Raw genomic sequence first — 18,732 nt, 5'->3', positions numbered from 1 at the left:
TCGCCTTCGTAAAAACGTTGTTTTTGTAAGTTGGTAATGAATGACGTCACAGAAACGATGGACTTATTTCAATATTGGTCTTCTTCTTCTTATTATTATTATAGGCCTTGCGGCCTGTTTTTAAGAGGGATTATCCTCCTGCGACGTCGATTCCCAGCTATCGACCCATCTCTTTAGTGGTCTGCCCGGGAGTCGTCTACCATGGGTCAATATTGGTGACATTGCTATATTATTTGTTGATGTCTATGGTCCACCCTCCCACCCCCCGTTCATATTATAACAAAAATGGTAGTGTAGTGGTAAAAAACAATCCACACTACTACTACTTTTACAGCTCTATAAAGCAGATACATAAAGGGATACGCCGCATAACACACCCGATGACGTAAAATTTGATGACGTATAGCGGTGTCCGTTTTTCGTTTCATTAAAATATCTTAAGTTTCACTGGAGACATCTGTTGGTGAGATGAAGAAGCTTTTTTATTGAGTAGAAACTCTTATATTGAGATGTCAAAAAATAATATGAGATGACTCCTTTGATTGGAGATAATCCAGATTTGTGAACAAGTATTTGAATACACTCAAAAAGTTGTTGATAAAAGGAATGTAATTTGTATTTTTATTTCTAGAAATTCAACCTGAAGAACATCAATGAAATGGAAGAGCTGAATGTGCTCTTCACCAAAGGGATTGCGGCTCTAGACAGCCTTTGGCTGTTTGTCCGTGAGAACATCGGAACCAGATCTCCACTCATAGCTCCTGGCTTCATCTCGGTAAGTTCTCAATTAATTAATTTTTAATTAAACCATATCTGCTCCCTAAGTGGAGCGCATATGGAGTCCACAAACTGTCTCCAGGCTTTTCTGTCGGCTGCCAGCTCCCTTGCATCCTCCCAGTCAGACCCGCATCCCAAAGTTCTGACTAGACAGTTCTCGGCAGTCCGACGAATTGTCAGCAGTGGTCGGGAATCTGATGCCTTGTAATAGAGGCAAGCTTGATGGTGACTCTCGGAAGGCATGCGGAGTACATGGCCAAACCAACTGAATCACCTTTTCTTGACGACAGTTGTGACCAAGATTTGCTGCGTCCTACGCCTTATCTCTTCATTCCTCACAAAGTCAAGTCAAGTCAATCGATAACGGCTTCTTTAAAAGAACAAGTTAATTGATTCGGTTTCTAGATTAGATCACTCAGCAATTTTTATAAAAATATTGATATAATAATAATAAAAATAAAACCCTTATCCGCACCCCAATGGTGCATAGGGCACTGCATCATATAAACGCAGCGTTATCTTGATCGTTTACACATGAAAGAAAGGTGATCAGCCCTCCGCTTCAGGTACCAGTCCAGGGTAATATTGAATAAATATTACAATGAAAAAATCACTTATATATTTATTTGACCCCCCTGGGAATCGAACCCGGGACCTCCAGAACGGTAGCCGGGCATGCTGACCATTACACTACGGAGGCGGACTGAATATTGATATAAAAAAATAAATGGAACTCATTGTATTTTGCAGTTACCCTTGTCGTTCAGCGGGCTGACGCAGCTGCCCAACGCAATAGCTCCTAAATTCAGCGTCATCAACTTCATGAACGAGAAGACCAACATAGACGTCCAGGACATCCTGAAGGCCATCTGGCCGAGGAGTATGAACCCAATCGACCTCATCCCGCCATACAAACGTGAGTAGAACTGAGAACCTAGCCACATATCGTAGTCATACAGGAGAAAGTGCTTGGTCACTTCTGTGACTGCTTGGTACTATTGCAGTAAGCCTAAGCAGCTCATTAATTGAAATAGGTATCAAATTGTGTAAGAGTGGGTTCGAACCGAGAAACTTTGACTTAAGAGTCCGCAACACTAACCACGGGACCACAGCCCGACACTGGTGAACCATCCAAACTTCTTCATTTGGGGTATTTTTTCTGCAAACTATTCTTCCAATAACGCCATATAATTTTCGTTATAAATGGTTTATACTTTGGCTACGCCTTGTTGCGTTCAGGCGTTAATATAGCGTATAATTCAAGATTTATTTTTAATTGGTCTGGGTGTTTGAATTGCATTTTTCACATTTATCTTCGGATTTCATGTGCAACGCCATTCCATATTTTTAAAAAAAATCTTCCCCATCCTACCTATAGATAATCCTCTAAAAGTAGAGGCTCTGTGGATTATTTCTTAAAAACACAAAACAAACCTTTAGTACAACTTAGAACCCAACTTAATAATAATAAATCCCTTACCGCACCCCAATGGTGCATAGGGCACTGCTTCATATAAACGCAGTGTTATCTCGATCGATTACACATGAAGGAAAGGTGATCAGCCCTCCACTTCAGGTCCAGTGCAATATTGAATAAATATTAGAGTGAAAAAATCACTTATATTTATCAAACCCCCCTGGGAATTGAGCCCGGGACCTCCAGAACGGTAGGCGAGCATGCTGACCATTACACTACGGAGGCGGACTACGGCGAACCCAACTTACAAGGCAAAAAACCTTTAGTAGAACTTAGAGACCAATTTACAAGGCATTCCAAAAGGAATGCCTTGTAAAAGACGCAAGCTTGATGAAGGCTCTCCAGAGGGTATCCTAAGTACCCTAACCAACTGAAGGTTTTAATATAATAAATAACGAATAATTTTCTACAGCTGGTTATTTTGTATAATAGATTATTTTCTATAATATGTTATTTTATATAATATGTTATTTTATATAACGTGTTATTTTATATAACGTCTTATTTTATATAACGTGTTATTTTTAATAACTGGTTATTTTGTATAACAGGTTATGACTTGTTTTGACAGTTATCTATGTATCAATTCAATGAGTTTTATTGAAAGCTGTCCCACCGCATGCCCAAATCTGATACAGAAGCATCTAGGCTTCCTGACAGACCTTCTAGATGTATATCTAACAATAGTTAGTTGTACATATTGAAAGCTGTCCCACCGCATTCCCAGATCTGATACAGAAGCATCTAGGCTTCCTGACAGACCTTCTAGATGTATATCTACCAATAGTTAGTTGTACATATTGAAAGCTGTCCCACCGCATTCCCAGATCTGATACAGAAGCATCTAGGCTTCCTGACAGACCTTCTAGATGTATATCTACCAATAGTTAGTTGTACATATTGAAAGCTGTCCCACCGCATTCCCAGATCTGATACAGAAGCATCTAGGCTTCCTGACAGACCTTCTAGATGTATATCTAACAATAGTTAGTTGTACATATTGAAAGCTGTCCCACCGCATTCCCAGATCTGATACAGAAGCATCTAGGCTTCCTGACGGATCTGCTCTTGCTAAGCAATTTTTTTTTAAAAACTAATGTGAAACAATATAAAATTGTATCCCGATTTTACTGTGAATTTACATTTAAAAGCTTTCAATATCCCTGTCACTGCCAATCTAAATAAATACAAGATTGTAAGTCCATCACCAAATTTTCTAGAAGTACCCCGGTGTAGGCAGTGAAAGGGATTAGTATTTAGTTCAATTAGTCAGCTAGATCCGATTCCGACTCGACGTTGGCCGGTACGCAGACGCCCACAACCCCGACCAGCACAGCAGACAGACACGGAACAGTGCAAAGCCATTTTACAGAGACTGGTCAGTCATCGCATTTCCACTCAAGCTACTCACAAGTAACTACACATATATATATATATATATATATATATATATATATATATATATATATACGTATATACACACAAACACATATTTTTTCTCGATACACGCCTATCACAATCCTAACAAACCATGGACATAAAAAAATAATAATAAAGAACAACCCTATCTCGCAACCTGGCACAAAGTCCTAACCATGACACTGAAAGACAACAATAACACAACGCAGTACTTTACACAAAGATAACACCCTTATTCAATGAGTTGTGTTCGGTAAAGGTGAAAAAAACTAACTAACCATCACGCCGCTATCCGCAGGGGTAGGCAGAGATAATAGAACGCACCACCACTCTGTCTTTGCAAACATTCTTTGCCTCTTTCACGTTCATGCATCTCCTCATACATACCCGCCGATTGTTACGGCTCCTAACCTGACCACTTTCAAGTATTTGGCATACCTGATCGTGCCATGTTTTTCTCGGTCTTCCTCTGCTCTTTTTTCCACTTACATTCGCCTCATAAATTTGTTTTACCGTTCTTTCCTCACTCATTCGTTCTACATGTCCAAACCATCTCAACACACCTTTCTTAATTTTATCGATGATGCTTATCTCAGCTTTGCATTCCTTCCTTATTTCACTATTCGCACATCTATCATACATCGTTTTGTCGCACATTCTTCTGAGAGATCGCATTTCAACTGCATTCAGTCTACTTTCATCCTTCTTTTGCCAACTCCATGTTTCACTTCCATACATTAAAGGTGAATTTACGTTGAATTTGTCCACAGTGCGGGGGCTGGTCGCCGGAGGCCAGCACATCTTCACGTTCGACAGCCGCCACATGACCTTCCCGGGCAGCTGCCGCTATGTGCTGGCGCAGGACGCCGTGGACGGCAACTTCTCCATCGCCATCGGCCTTGAAAAGGGCAGCCCAAAGACCATCGCTCTCTGGGACAAGTCGCAGAATATTGTGGAAGTCAACGACAAGATGCAGGTGAGGACGAAATACAAGAGCTGTTCATATTGCTGAAGTTTGGTACAGATTCTAATGTAAGGGCAAAATACAGGAGCTCTTCATTTTGCTGAAGTCTTGGTACAGATTCTGATGTAAGGGCAAAATACAAGAGCTCTTCATATTGCTGAAGTCCTGGTACAGATTCTGATGTAAGGGCAAAATACAAGAGCTCTTCATATTGCTGAAGTCCTGGTACAGATTCTGATGTAAGGGCAAAATAGCTGTTCATATTGCTGAAGTCTTGGTACAGATTCTGATGTAAGGGCAAAATACAAGAGCTATTCATATTGCTGAAGTCCTGGTACAGATTCTGATGTAAGGGCAAAATACATGAGCTGTTCATTTTGCTGAAGTCCTGGTACCGAATCTGATGCCTGGGTTGGGAAAAGAGGTATGAAAGTAGACTGAATGCAGTCAAATTTGACCACTAAGGTGACGAATGATTCTTCTCCCTCTTACTTTTCATAACTGAGATTTGTGACCCTTGTCGAAGCAATGACTCTTATCCATTTATCCCTTGAATGTCGTAAAAGTCAATGATAAGATGCAGGTTAAGGGCAAAATACAAGAGCTGTTCATATTGCTGAAGTCCTGGTAGAGATTCTGATGCCTGGGTTGGTAAAAGGATGAAAGTAGACTGAATGCAGTTCGAATGCCATCTCTCAGTGCGGCAATACCATTTATTTATTTATTGGAAATCAACAGCCATTAACAAAAATGATATAAATATACAGTAAAAGGATTTATATTATCCACAGACACTTCGTGATGGAATTGCATTTTTAATATATTATTAGATTAAAACCAATATTTTTAGCTTTTCCACTTTATTTTTATTTGACCAGCGACCGGGTTTCGTCGTTACCGACATCATCGACATTTTTCTCAATAAAAATATATCAAATCATGGTTATCAACTCCTGCCTTGTTTTATATAAACCCTTATAAAACCTTATCCGCACCCAATGGTGCATAGGGCACTGCGTCATATAAACGCAGTGTTATCTTGATCGTTTACACATGAAGGAAAGGTGATCAGCCTTCCGCTTCAGGTACCAGTCTAGGGTAGTATTGAATATATATTACAGTGAAAAAATCACTTATATTTATTTTACCCCCCTTGGGAATCGAACCCGGGACCTCCAGAACGGTAGCCGAGCGTGCTGACCATTACACTACGGAGGCGGACAAGGACCTTGTTTTATATATAACATAACAATTTGTATAGCCTCCCACCAGTCTGATGATGTCGGTAACGAAGAAACCCGGTCGCTGGTCAAATAAAAATAAAGTGGAAAAGCTAAAAATATTGGTTTTAATCTAATAATATATTACAATATATTACATTAATGAGGCCAATTACTGATTTCATATTTTATACAACAATAAATAATATATATAAAAACAAGAAATAGTTAAAATACTATTGAGCTCAAAATAAAATGTGTTTGCCTGATGTGGCGTGTGGTGTGGTGTGGTGTGGTGTGGTGTGGTGTGGTGTGGTGTGGTGTGGTGTGGTGTGGTGTGGTGTGGTGTGGTGTGGTGTGGTGTGGTGTGGTGTGGTGTGGTGTGGTGTGGTGTGGTGTGGTGTGGTGTGGTGTGGTGTGGTGTGGTGTGGTGTGGTGTGGTGTGGTGTGGTGTGGTGTGGCGTGTGGTATTAGTGTATTTTGTGTTAGAGTAAAGAGTGTGCAAGGCCTAGAGTTATGGTCGTGAATTATCCCTAAGCCGAGTTCCGAACATGCTTCGCACATTGAACCCTATACTGAATCCAATGCTCAAAACATAACCAAGAACTCAGCCCAGATCCTCTCCATGACCACAGCCCGCAGCCTAAGTGTGTTAAGATGCATCTCGCTCAGTTAGCACTCTTATAATATTTTACAACATTTTGAGTGTGTCCAAATACTTGTTCACAAAATCTGGACTATCTCCAATTACAGGAGTTAATTTCATATTATTTTTTGACATCTCATCAAAGATGAAGAAGAATATGGAAGTCTGGCCAATTACGGGGCTGACGACCGTCATAGGCTGGTTTAAGTGATCACTTTACACATGTGTAACATTCACCAATTCTACCCATTATTGACAACCACACTACTCAAATTCTTGGAAGCTCTATATATATATATGAACCAATTTAGAAACCTTGTTCTTTAATCACTAGAACTTCACTAGAGACATCTATTGGTGAGATGCAAAATTCCAAGAATTTGAGTAGTGTGGTTGTCAATAATGGGTAGAATTGGTGAATGTTACACGTGTGTAAAGTGATCACTTAAACCAGCCTATGACGGTCGTCAGCCCCGTAAATGCCCAGACTTCCATATTCTTCTTCATCTTTGATGAGATGTCAAAAAATAATATAATATTTTGTTTGAATTTATTTTTTGTAGTAGTAAAAAAATCAATTTGAATAAACCTGCGGTTATAAGATTGCGTTAGGCGTGATACTGTGCTGTTCCGCACATGTATGGTAGATGTTCCAATGGAGTCCTGGTACTAAATCTAATGCGTGGAAGTGAAGCATGGAGTTGGCAAAAGAAGGATTAAAGCAGACTGAATGCAGTCAGAATGCCATCTCTCAGTGCGGCAAAACCATGTATGATAGATGTTCCAATGGTGATATAAGGAAAGAATGCAAGGCAGAAATAATAAGCATTATCCATCCACAACGGTGTGTTTACATGGTTTGGGCATGTGGAGCAAATGAGTGAGGAAAATACGGAAAAGTGAATTTATGATGAGAACGTAGTCGAAAATAAGAGCAGAGGAAGACTGAGGAAAAACTGGCACAATCAAGTATTTCAAAAAGTCAGGTCAGGAGTCGGAATAATCAGCAGAGGTAGGCAGAGAGAATCGAATGTCACACCACTCTGTCTTTGCAAAAATTCTTCGCCTCTTCCACATTCATGCATACATACCCGACGATTATCACGATAATTACCGTTTTCAAGTATTTGACATACTTGATTGTGCCAAGTTTTTCTCGGTCTTCCTCTGCTTCTTTTTCCAACTACTCATAAATTTGTTTAACTGTTCTTTCCTGACTCACAAGTTCCACGTGTCCAAACCATCTCAACACACCTTTCTTAATTTTATCGATAATGCTTATCTCGCCCTTGTATTAATTTCCTGATTTCATCATTCGAACATCTGTCAAACATCGTTTTACCACACATTCGTCTGAAGGATCGCATTTCGAGCACCATGCTTATATGAATTTTAACTTAGTTAGAATAAAATATGTTTTGATTTTTTTTTTTATATATTACATAGTACAAAGATTTTTATATATGTATATTATCGGCTATTCTTAATATTTTATTGTCTTTTCGCAGTTGACTCTCAACGGTCAGAAGTACGGATTCCCTGTGGAGAAGGCAGATATCGTCGCGTGGAAGGATGGCCAGACGTTCGTCATCGAGACCAAATACGGCGCCTTTGTCAAGTGCAGCTATAGCCTTGACGTGAGTTCCCTTATTTTTATATTCTCAATATTATTAACATTTAAAGCATTTACTTTGTGGTCAGTCATTTTTTCTTACTTATTTTTTTTACAAAATTGTTAGTAATATTATTATATAACCACTTACTGAGATTTTTATGTCTACTGGTTTCGAGACTTACCCGTCTCTTCGTCAGGACAATCACTACTATAGCATGCAAACAACACTACCCTTCACTACCACAGCACTATTTACAAACTTAAAACTACACAAAATGTTTAAACACGTCGCTCACTCCTTTCAAGAACGTCATAAATCAAAATTTGTCAATTTTCAGTTGTGCATATTTTCAGAATGCCCAAAAAATGTACCATATCCCAGCAAAAGCGGCATATTTTTAACTTAATATTTACCCGCTACAGGGCAGAAAGTGTTGTTTTTGCATTTTGAAGAAAAGGTATTGTTTAATTTTTTTTTAAATATAATAAATATTTTTCAAATGGAGAAAAAAACTTCAGGTTTTACCTAAAAAGATCTGTTGCACAGTAAAAAGTTCAATAAGTGGCTTGATATTTATTTTTAATACATTATATTATATTTTTAGACTTTAAAACATTCTCCTGAAAAATCAAGTATTTTGATTTATGACGTTCTTGAAGGAAGTGAGCGACATGTTTAATTTAGGTCGACCCGAAGACCAACATGTGTTAAACATGTTGTGTCGTTTTAAGTGTGTAAATGGTGCTATGGTGGTGAAGGGTAGTATTGTTTGCATGCTGTGGTAGTGATTGTCCTGACGAAGAGACGGGTACGTCTTGAAACCGGTAGACATAAAAACCTCAGTGAGTGGTTATATACTAATATTTTAGTAACAAATAACATTTTTGTAAAAAAAAAATTAAGTCCCTTATTTTTCACTAGATTGACAACAAATATACAAGGTTTATAGATCAAAAAGTGGATTTTGGCTTCTAGCTAATATCATGTTTGATTGTCCACCTCCGTAGTGTAGTGGTCAGCGCGCTTAGCTACCGTGCTGGATGTCTCGGGTTTGATTCCCCGGGGGAGGTCAAAATAAATATGGGTGACACTCCCTCTCATGTTTATTTAATATCATCCTGACTGTAACAAGAAGCGCAGGGCTGATCACCTTGCCTTCAAAACTGCGTCGCTACGATGCAGTGCCCTATGCACCATTAGGTGCGGATAAGTGTTGCAAGAATGAGAAAATTATGTTTTATTTGAATCTGTATTGGGAATAAGAGTGGTAATCTAGTGTGGGCTAGTCAGGAACTTCCTAGCATTCGCTTATTTCTGGGAGAAAACTATGCAAAACTCCACCTTAAAGACCCTTTCTTGATCTGCCCAATTATACCTGTCTCAGCTGCATTCTTTTGAATGTCTTCACTCCTAACCCTGGCATACAGTCCCAGATTCTAGTCATATATGCTATGTAGACTCTTGGACATATGGTGTAAAGTGATTAGCGCGCTAGACTACCATGCCAGAGGTCCCAGGTTCGATTTCCAAGAGAGTCAAAATAAATGCTAATGATTTTGCAATCAAATACTTATTTAATATGACCCTGGACTGGTAACAGAAGCGGTGTTGATCACCTTTCCTTCGTGTATTTAACAATCAAGATAACACTGCTTTTATAAGATGCAGTGCCCTATGCACCATTGGGTGCGGGTAAGGGTTACAAGTAGAAGAAGAAGAACATTTCTCTTCGCATGACCAAACCATTTTAGAGACCCTTGATCTTCCTAACTATGCTCTATTACCTCTCTCAGCTGCATTCTTTCCGATCTCTTCCCTCCTAACCCTGGCATACAGTCCTAGCTTGTACACTCTTGAACATACTGTCTTGTATATACTGCTCTAACCTTTCTCTTAACCTGATCCACGCGGCTCGCATAACCGTATGTGTTTTCATAAAACATGCCCCATACGCGGCTGACATAACCATGTGTTTTTACATTGCTCCAAGTTTCAAACCTCAGTTCAACTTGGAGGGATTTTTTCATGGTGTGAAACTTTGGATAAAATAATACGTCAATCCTTGGCCTCATGACATCTGTTGAAATATCTGACTAATAATTTGTAACATCACAAGGATAAATAAAAGAACAGATCCCTGATTTTTCTTGCGGTCGGTAATTAGTCCGCGCCATAATCATGCCCTATATCTGTCTCACTCTCGACGCTACGCATCGCCAGTGGGTAAGAGTGACACACGATGCGTGCTTTGATTTATTTGTGTTACGATCTTATTTGTTTATATTACGATATATTTCAAGAATAATGTGGCACAAGTGTATTATAGAGTACCAAAAAGGCACAATGAATCCGATTGAACGTTTTTGTTAAGGAAAATAAATTGTTTCTTAACTAAATACATCCGCCTCCGTAGTGTAATGGTTAGCACGCTCGGCTACCGTTCTGGAGGTCCCGGGTTCGATTCCCAAGGGGGGTAAAATAAATATTAGTGATTTTTTCACTGTCATATTTATTCAATATTACCCTGGACTGGTACCTGAAGCGGAGGGCTGATCACCTTTCCTTCATGTGTAAACGATCAAGATAACACTGCGTTTATATGACGCAGTGCCCTATGCACCATTGGGGTGCGGATAAGGGTTTTAAAACTAAATACATGATTAAAGTAGTCATTTTAAAAACGGTGAAATACCGCCGCGTACGGGCGTCTCTCAGGAACAAAGTTGACGCGGTCAAAAGGTTAATATGGCCTAACCATGTAAGATCCTTGATCTATTCATCTTTACCTATCCCAGCTATACATTCCTTTCAGATTTCTCCACTCTAGTTATACATGCTATGTAGAACTTCCATCCTTCTCTTCCATATACTTCTCTAACTGTTCTCTTCATGTGGCTATTCCATCTTTGATACTCTTTCTTACCTTTTAACCTGCACTTGCCCAGTAAAAAAATTGGGATACTTTATGTATATATACTTGTTACATTTCAGATCTGTTACATCGAGGCGTCTGGATTCTACATTGGAAAACTGCGTGGACTCTTGGGAGATGGGAACAACGAGCCGTACGATGATTTCAGGCTACCTAACGGAAAGGTGAGACCATTTTCAAGTACCTTTTCATCTCAGCAACACTTCAGTTTGGCCCTTGTGGTAACTTGCCACGCCTTATTTACTTGACTGTATTTATTCAATACTGGTACATGAAGCAGAGGGCTGATCGCCTTTCCCTAATGTGTTATCGATGATGGATGATAACACTGTGTTTATATGATGCAGTGCCCTATGCACCATTGGGGTGTGGATAAGGGTTTTAATAAAATGGCTTGTTTATTATAACTGCAAATAGAATGTACAATGCCATTTGAAAAATTTGGGTAATATATCCAAAATTAAACACGGTTATTAGATTGAATTCTACTTTAATTTACATATATATGATAATATGTGATGTCTTTTATCTTACTAAGACATTAATCAAACACTAGAGTGTTTGATAATGTCTTAATAAGACGAAACGCGTCACATATTATCACATATATGTAAATAAAAGTAGAATTCAATCCAATAACCTTGTTTAGTTCTGGATATATTACCCAAAAAATAAAATAGCCACTTTAAGCTTATTAATGGGTGGTTTTTCTTTGTACCATTGCAGATAATTGGATCAGAGTCTGAGTTCGGCAACGCCTACGCTTTGGCGCCCAACTGTCCCCCCGTGACCACCGTGGACCACTCCGATCTCGAGGCGCACGCCCAACACCATGGCCATCACGGCCACGGAGCCAAATCCTCGCCCATCTGCAAAGACCTCTTCCATGAGAAGTCCATCCTCTCCCTGTGTGATGTGGCCGTCGACATCAAGAACTTCAGGTATTTAACTGTGTTTGGAAGCATGGTGTGGTGTGACACAGTGCTGAATGATATGGGTGCCACACATCAAGAACTTCAGGTACTTGACTTGTGAGCTTTGTTTGCGGTGTGATTGAGTCACTAGCTAGTCACGGTAAGAAGGCAAGGCCATTATCAAGTTACGACGTGAAAATCGTCAGTCAGAAGGACTTGACGTCACTTAAGAGTAATCGTTCTTGTCTTGTGCAGCTCTAAACAGCGCCTCGACGTTTCTGACATCCAACTAATACTACCAGGGAAATACCCAACCAGTAATATGTTTTGGTTGGTTGGAAGATATTGCTTTTTAGTAATAATGAGTGTTGGGTTGTGGTCCCGTGGTTAGCGTCGCGGACTCTTAAGTCAGAGTTTCTTGGTTTGAACCCACTCTACTACAATTTGATACCTATTTGTAATAATGAGCCGCTTAGGCTCACAGAAATAGTGTGAAATCGAAATATTTGTGTGAATAATGAAAGCACAAATTTGACTGTCGTCAATAGACCTTCCGTTCCACTAGAAGTGGGTTCGGCATTTTGTGTTCTAGCTTGGTTTATGGTACCAATGCCCTTCACTATTTTTTATCATATATATGAAAGTTCCTTCCATCCATCATATATATGAGAGAATCCCAACCAATGTATCAAGTAATCCCCGATCAGTAGTGTATCAGGTAATCCCCAACCAGTAGCGGATCAGGTAAATCGAAAAAGGGCAAATTCTGACGTCTCGATGTTTGTCCTTCCCAGACAAGCGTGCCAGCACGCAACCATGGGCGGCGGCGCCAAGGCGGAGGAGGAGGCGTGCCTTATCGCGCGCGCCTACACGCTGGCGTGCAACATCGCCGGCGTGCTGGTGCACGTGCCCGACCAGTGCGCCACCTGCAAGGTGGACGGCGCCACCTACCAGCAGGGAGAGAGCTTCGAGGTCAAGACGCCCCAGAAGCAGGCTGACATCATCCTAGCTGTCGAGACTACCAAGGTGAGGATGGACAGAGCTAGACTTAAAAAAAGACTAAATAGACTCCAAGAAGGTGAAGCTCTTAACGAAACACCGATCCACATTCTCTATAACTGTGACGCACTGACTTGCAAACGAAGTCACACCTTGGAGGACCACTATTTAGAAGACCCGGTGTGTGGGGTTCACCAATTTGGAAACCTCGTGTGTGTGGGTTATTGACGGGAAGCCAGAATAGGATATTAAAAGAATGCGTACTTACAGTTGGTTTATTGATATAAAATTCTTACACTTTAATTACTATTGATATTAACTTATTATAATTTATCTAATTGATTATGGAACTTTGAATTAAATATGAAGTTAAAATATACGTCCTTTAGCAATCAAGCGATGGCAGGCGATTCTCGCTGGCGCGCTCCGGTTGGCCGCTTTTGTTGAATCCGCTCGGGTTGCCAACTTGGTAGTAGTTCAGTGTTGCCAGCATGAAGGCAATCTTAAATAAATATTGAAGTGTAAAATCAGTAATATTTATTTTCACCCCCCCCTGGGAATCTAACCCGAGACCTCCAACACGGTACCTACTATATCCTCATACATACCCGCCGATTATTACATACTTTCAAGTATTTGATTTTGAGATCGTATTTGAAGTTTAAGAATAAAATAAAATGTATTAAAAATAAATATCAAGCCACTTTTTGAACTTTTTACTGTGCAACAGACCTTTTTAGGTAAAACCTGAAAGTTTTTTTCTCCATTTGAAAAATATTTAGTACACTTAAAAATAATTAAACAATACCTTTTCTTCAAAATGCAAAAACAACACTTTCTGCCCTGTAGCGGGTAAATATTAAGTTAAAAATATGCCGCTTTTGCTGAGATATAGTACATTTTCTGGGCATTCCGAAAACATGCACAACTGAAAATTTATGATTTTTGATATATGATTTTGTCGTTGTTAAAAGGAGTGAACGAAATATCCACAAAATGTATCTTTTTACAAACCATTTTTTTGTACTTCCAGGCCAATCAGAAGACCTACAAGGAGTTGGTGCTTCCGCTGCTCTCGTCATTCATCGATGAGCTGAAAACTAAGAAAGTGGATAACGTTAAAGTCCATCTTGTCGGCATCAGCCCCAAACTGAGATACCCCATTCTCTATGACGCTGAAGACTGTAAGTTTATGAGAATATTTTAAAAGAAACTGTCTGTTTAGGGACCTACCCAAATCACCATACTTTTTTCACCATTTAAACATCCCACATTTGACAGCATAGATTCATTTTCATCCTTCTTTTCCCAACTCCATGCTTCACTTCAATACATGAGGGTTTGGTATCAAGTCTCCGTTATTCATCTAATATTTAACTAACTAACCATCACACCGCTTCGCCGCAGAGGTAGGCAGAGAGAATAGAACGCCACACCACTCTGTCTTTGCAAACATTCTTCGCCTCTTCCACGTTCATGCATCTCCTCATACACACCCGCCGATTGTTTCGACTCCTAACCTGACCGCTTTCAAGTATTTGGCATACATGATTGTGCCATGTTTTTCTTGGTCTTCCTCTACTCCTTTTTCCAATTACATTCGCCTCATAAATTTGTTTTATCGTTCTTTCCTCACTCATTCGTTTTACATGTCCAAACCATCTCAACACACCTTTCTTAATTTTATGGATAATGCTTATCTCAGCTTTGCATTCCTTCCTTATTTCACTATTCGAACATCTATCATACATCGTTTTGTCACACATTCTTCTGAGAGATCGCATTTTGACTGCATTCAGTCTACTTTCATCCTTCTTTTGCCAACTCCATGTTTCACTTCCATGCATTAGAGTTGGAACCAGGACTCCGTTGTGCACTGCCAGTTTAGCTTCCGCTGATAGGTTTTTATTTGCTATAACTGATTTCAGTGCACCATCCACTTTGTTCCCAGCATTCACTCTCCGTTCTATGTCTTTATCAATCTTTCCGTCCCTAGAAAACATAGAAAACACAACCACATTCGCCTCATAAATTTATTTTACTATCGTTTCATCATTCATTCAATTCACATCCCAAACCATCTCAACACACCTTTCTTAATTTGATGGATAATGCTTATTTCCTTATTTGACAATTGGTGAATGTTACACGTGTGTAATGTGATCACTTAACCAAGCTTATGACGGTCGTAAGCCTATTTTTCAACTATATTGAAATGTCAAAAAAAATAGTATTTAGAAACATTCAAAATGTTGTTAATAAATTATCTGGTCAAATAATAAGCAAAAATAATTGAATGCAAAGGATATTTTCTGGCGTTTCTCATGTGTGTGATTTTAATCCAGGATTCGGACCTCACATACAAATACAAGATTTTCTGCTCAATGCATTCATTCCTTATTTCACCATTCCAACATCTGTCTCTATTATTCATATCAAATTTTTTGCAGCTAAATTGAAGGGAGCCAAGATTGACTTCAAAGATGAACCGAGATCGAAGGCGTGGGAGTCTCCAATCACCACTGAAAATGAGAAGTACGACTTGTACCTGAACCGGTTTGCCAAGACCCTCCAGAAGACAGTGGACGTCCTGGCCATCGACAACCTTCATCTGTCCTACTCCACCATGGGTTCGAAGATGATATGGAGACCCAAGGCGCTGAAATCCATCATCATGGTCCACTCGGAGCCGTGCTACGTCGCTCCCCTCGAAATAGTGAGTCTTACTTCATCTTCTAAAGCTAGTTAGTTAAACCCTATGCCTATGTGGATCATATAGAGTACACAAACTGTCTTTGTATCGGCTATGCCTATGTGGATCATATGGAGTACACAAACTGTCTTTGTATCGGCTGCCAGTTCCCTAGAAATTGTGTGTTTAACTTCATCTTCAAAAGTTAGTCAAACTATATCCGCTCCGTATGGAGTCCACAAACTGTCTCCAGGCTTTTCTATCGGCCGTCAGCTCCCTTGCAACCTCCCACCCAGTCAGGTTTGCGTATCGTCAGTCAGTCAAGTTCAGACGAGAGCTGCCAATGAATTTAAAAACCATAACTGGTGAATTCTGCATTTCAGTTCCAGTTCCTCGGAAGTACCGTTTCAGAAGCATTGATGGAAGACAAAGGCATAGTCGCTCATCTGATCACCCCAGTTGAAGGTCTGGAGGCTCCTGGAGTCAAGAATGCAGCCACCATCGTCGGTGAGTCCAAATTTTTTATTTTTCTCCGTTTTATACCTCATTACTAAGGGTTGTGACCCTTGTGGAAGCAATGACTCTCCTCCAGTTATCCCTTGACTGCGCTGCACGTAGCGCTCCAACCACCGAGGTGCTTGCTGCTGCCTTAACTTGATCGGTCCATCGTGTGGGGATCTTCCTCTCCCTCCAGGCTACCGATCACAACCAGTCGTTCCAGGCTATCCTCATTGAACTCAACTGAAGAATCCATCGTGTACAGACACTGGCCAGAGTCAAGCCATCCAAGTATAACTCCTGACAAATGGACTCGTTGGTGCGTCTAGCTATCCATGGGACTGGGAGCATGCGCCTCCAACACCATTGTATTAGTTGCTTGTCTCGTCCAGGAATAGATGATGTACATCTTTTGATTGGTTTGGATGATGAGTCTTGATGATGAATCTTGATGTGGATGTTGCCCAATCAGCACACGTTGAAATAGAACGCCAATGCTGATGGATGGGTTGTTGTTTCAGGGTTCAACTCCGACAATGTGTTCGTGTTGGGAGACAAGAAGAGGGGACTGTCTCACGGAGAGATGAGATCATCGCTGGAGTTCGATGAAGATCAGTGCATGGACTATCCGGATGAGGTAATATTAACATTTTCAACCCTTCAGTTGCCGGACGGTATTTTATTCATTTAAAAAACAATTCAAATTAATAAAAACCGCACATTGCCATACGAGATCCATGCTATCCGCTATTCTGGTTTTATTCCTAATTTCTTTCAGAATGCATATTGCTCACTCCTTTCAAGAACGTCATAAATCAAAAAACTTGATATTTCAGTAAAATATTTTAAAGTTTAACAATATTATATAGTACAATGTATTTAAAATAAAAATCAAGCCACTTATTGAACTTTTTACTGTGCAACAGACAGATCTTTTTAGGTTTTAAAACCTGAAGGTTTTTTCTTCATTTGAAAAATATTTAGTACATTTTAAAAAAAATAATTAAACAATACCTTTTGTTCAAAATGCAAAAACGACATTTTCTGCCCTGTAGCAGGTAAATATTAAGTTAAAAATATATCGCTTTTGCTGGGGTAAAGTACATTTTCTGGGCATTCCGAAAACATGCACAACTGAAAATTGACGATTTTTGATTTATGACGTTCTTGAAAGGAGTGAGCGATACAAGAACAAGTCTCATCATTTCACTTCATCTGATGATTTTATTTGCTTTCAGACCTTCGGAAACGTGTACTCTTCCACGAGCTTCTTCGCCTTGAATGCTGCTCAGCGCAAGAACTTCATCCAGCTTGCTTCCCACACCCTCGTGGACTCCCTGGCCACTGTCAACATGGAGGCCGAGTGCTCGTGCGGACTCAAGAACATACTCCCCGTGGTGGAATGCAGTGTGGAGTCCAGAAAAGACACCGTAAGGACTTCAAAAATGATATTCGTACAACAATCTAAATAGGTCAAATATAGACAACAATGAATAAGGAGGGTGTTTTATTCCCCTCACTTCATCCAAACCCATCCGCACCCCAATGGTGCATAGGGTACTGCATAATATAAACGCAGAATATCTGGTGGAACAGTGATCAACCTCTCCGCTTCAGGTACCTTGCAGGGTTATATATTCAATAAATACTAGAGTGAAAGATTACTTTTATTTATCTGACACCCCCCCCCTGGGAATCGAATCCGGGACCTCCAGAACGGTAGCAGAGGGCGCTGACCATTGCACTACAGAGGCGGACGGTTTTATTCGCTGCACTTCAAACCCATCCACACTGCAATGGTGCATAGGGCACTGCATCATATAAACGCAGTATTATCTTTGACACACAAAAGTAAGGTTATCAGCCGTCCGCTTCAGGTACCATTACCATACCAGAGTTTCATTACCATACCACAAAGTTAACAATGTTTTAAATATACAAAATATGAAAACCTTTCACTAAACCCTGGGAATGCCCAGGGTTTAGTGAAAGTTTTTCATATTTTGTATATTAAAACCATTGTTAACTTTGTGGTATGGTAATAACACACACTGGTACCTGAAGCGGTGGGCTGATCCACCTTTCCTTCATGTGTCAGTGAACAATATAACACTGCGTTTATATGATGCAGTGCCCTATGCACCATTGAGATGCGGATAAGGGTTTGAAGTGAAGTGGATAAAACACTATCCTTATCATTCATCCTTCACCGTCTACATTTGACCTGACGATGGAATGAAGTGGTATTACACAAAGTAAACGATGAATGATAAGGAGTGTTCAAAATTTTCATGAGGGTGAATGATATATCGATAAATATCATACATGTTTCAACTTTCGACGAAACATCCGTCGTTTGAAACATGTGAACCAACATTTTGAGTGTGTCCAAATACTTGTTCACAAATCCGGGTTTCTTTCTCCAATAAGGGGTTATTTTTTCACATTTTTGACATCTCAACATAGATGAAGAAGAATATGGAAGTCTAGATAGTCACAGGGGTTATATGGATGACCTGTCATGGGCTGGTTAAGTGGTTACTTCATCATAACCCATGATTGATCACCACACAACTAA

At 39.9% G+C, this 18,732-nt stretch overlaps 1 protein-coding gene across 1 annotated transcript in view; it reads left to right on the top strand.

Annotated features, from left to right (window-relative positions):
- Positions 1 to 18,732, top strand: part of LOC148312759 (apolipophorins-like) — a 101,922-nt gene that overhangs the window by 82,148 nt on the left and 1,042 nt on the right. The window contains exons 48-59 of the mRNA XM_088273676.1: positions 632 to 775; positions 1,528 to 1,693; positions 4,444 to 4,649; positions 8,012 to 8,140; positions 11,111 to 11,215; positions 11,778 to 11,992; positions 12,760 to 12,991; positions 13,998 to 14,148; positions 15,415 to 15,680; positions 16,040 to 16,163; positions 16,676 to 16,791; positions 17,393 to 17,584. Of these exons, the coding sequence (XP_088129802.1) occupies positions 632 to 775; positions 1,528 to 1,693; positions 4,444 to 4,649; positions 8,012 to 8,140; positions 11,111 to 11,215; positions 11,778 to 11,992; positions 12,760 to 12,991; positions 13,998 to 14,148; positions 15,415 to 15,680; positions 16,040 to 16,163; positions 16,676 to 16,791; positions 17,393 to 17,584 (2,046 nt within the window). The remainder of the gene's footprint in view (positions 1 to 631; positions 776 to 1,527; positions 1,694 to 4,443; positions 4,650 to 8,011; positions 8,141 to 11,110; positions 11,216 to 11,777; positions 11,993 to 12,759; positions 12,992 to 13,997; positions 14,149 to 15,414; positions 15,681 to 16,039; positions 16,164 to 16,675; positions 16,792 to 17,392; positions 17,585 to 18,732) is intronic.

Source organism: Brachycentrus maculatus, unplaced genomic scaffold (assembly GCF_059751285.1).
Source record: "Brachycentrus maculatus isolate JH-2025_06_01 unplaced genomic scaffold, ASM5975128v1 h1tg000033l, whole genome shotgun sequence".
NCBI classification, from domain to species: Eukaryota; Metazoa; Arthropoda; class Insecta; order Trichoptera; family Brachycentridae; genus Brachycentrus; species Brachycentrus maculatus.
The sequence above is the reverse complement of the archived record's forward strand: the minus strand, read 5'-3'. Positions and strand labels throughout refer to the sequence as shown.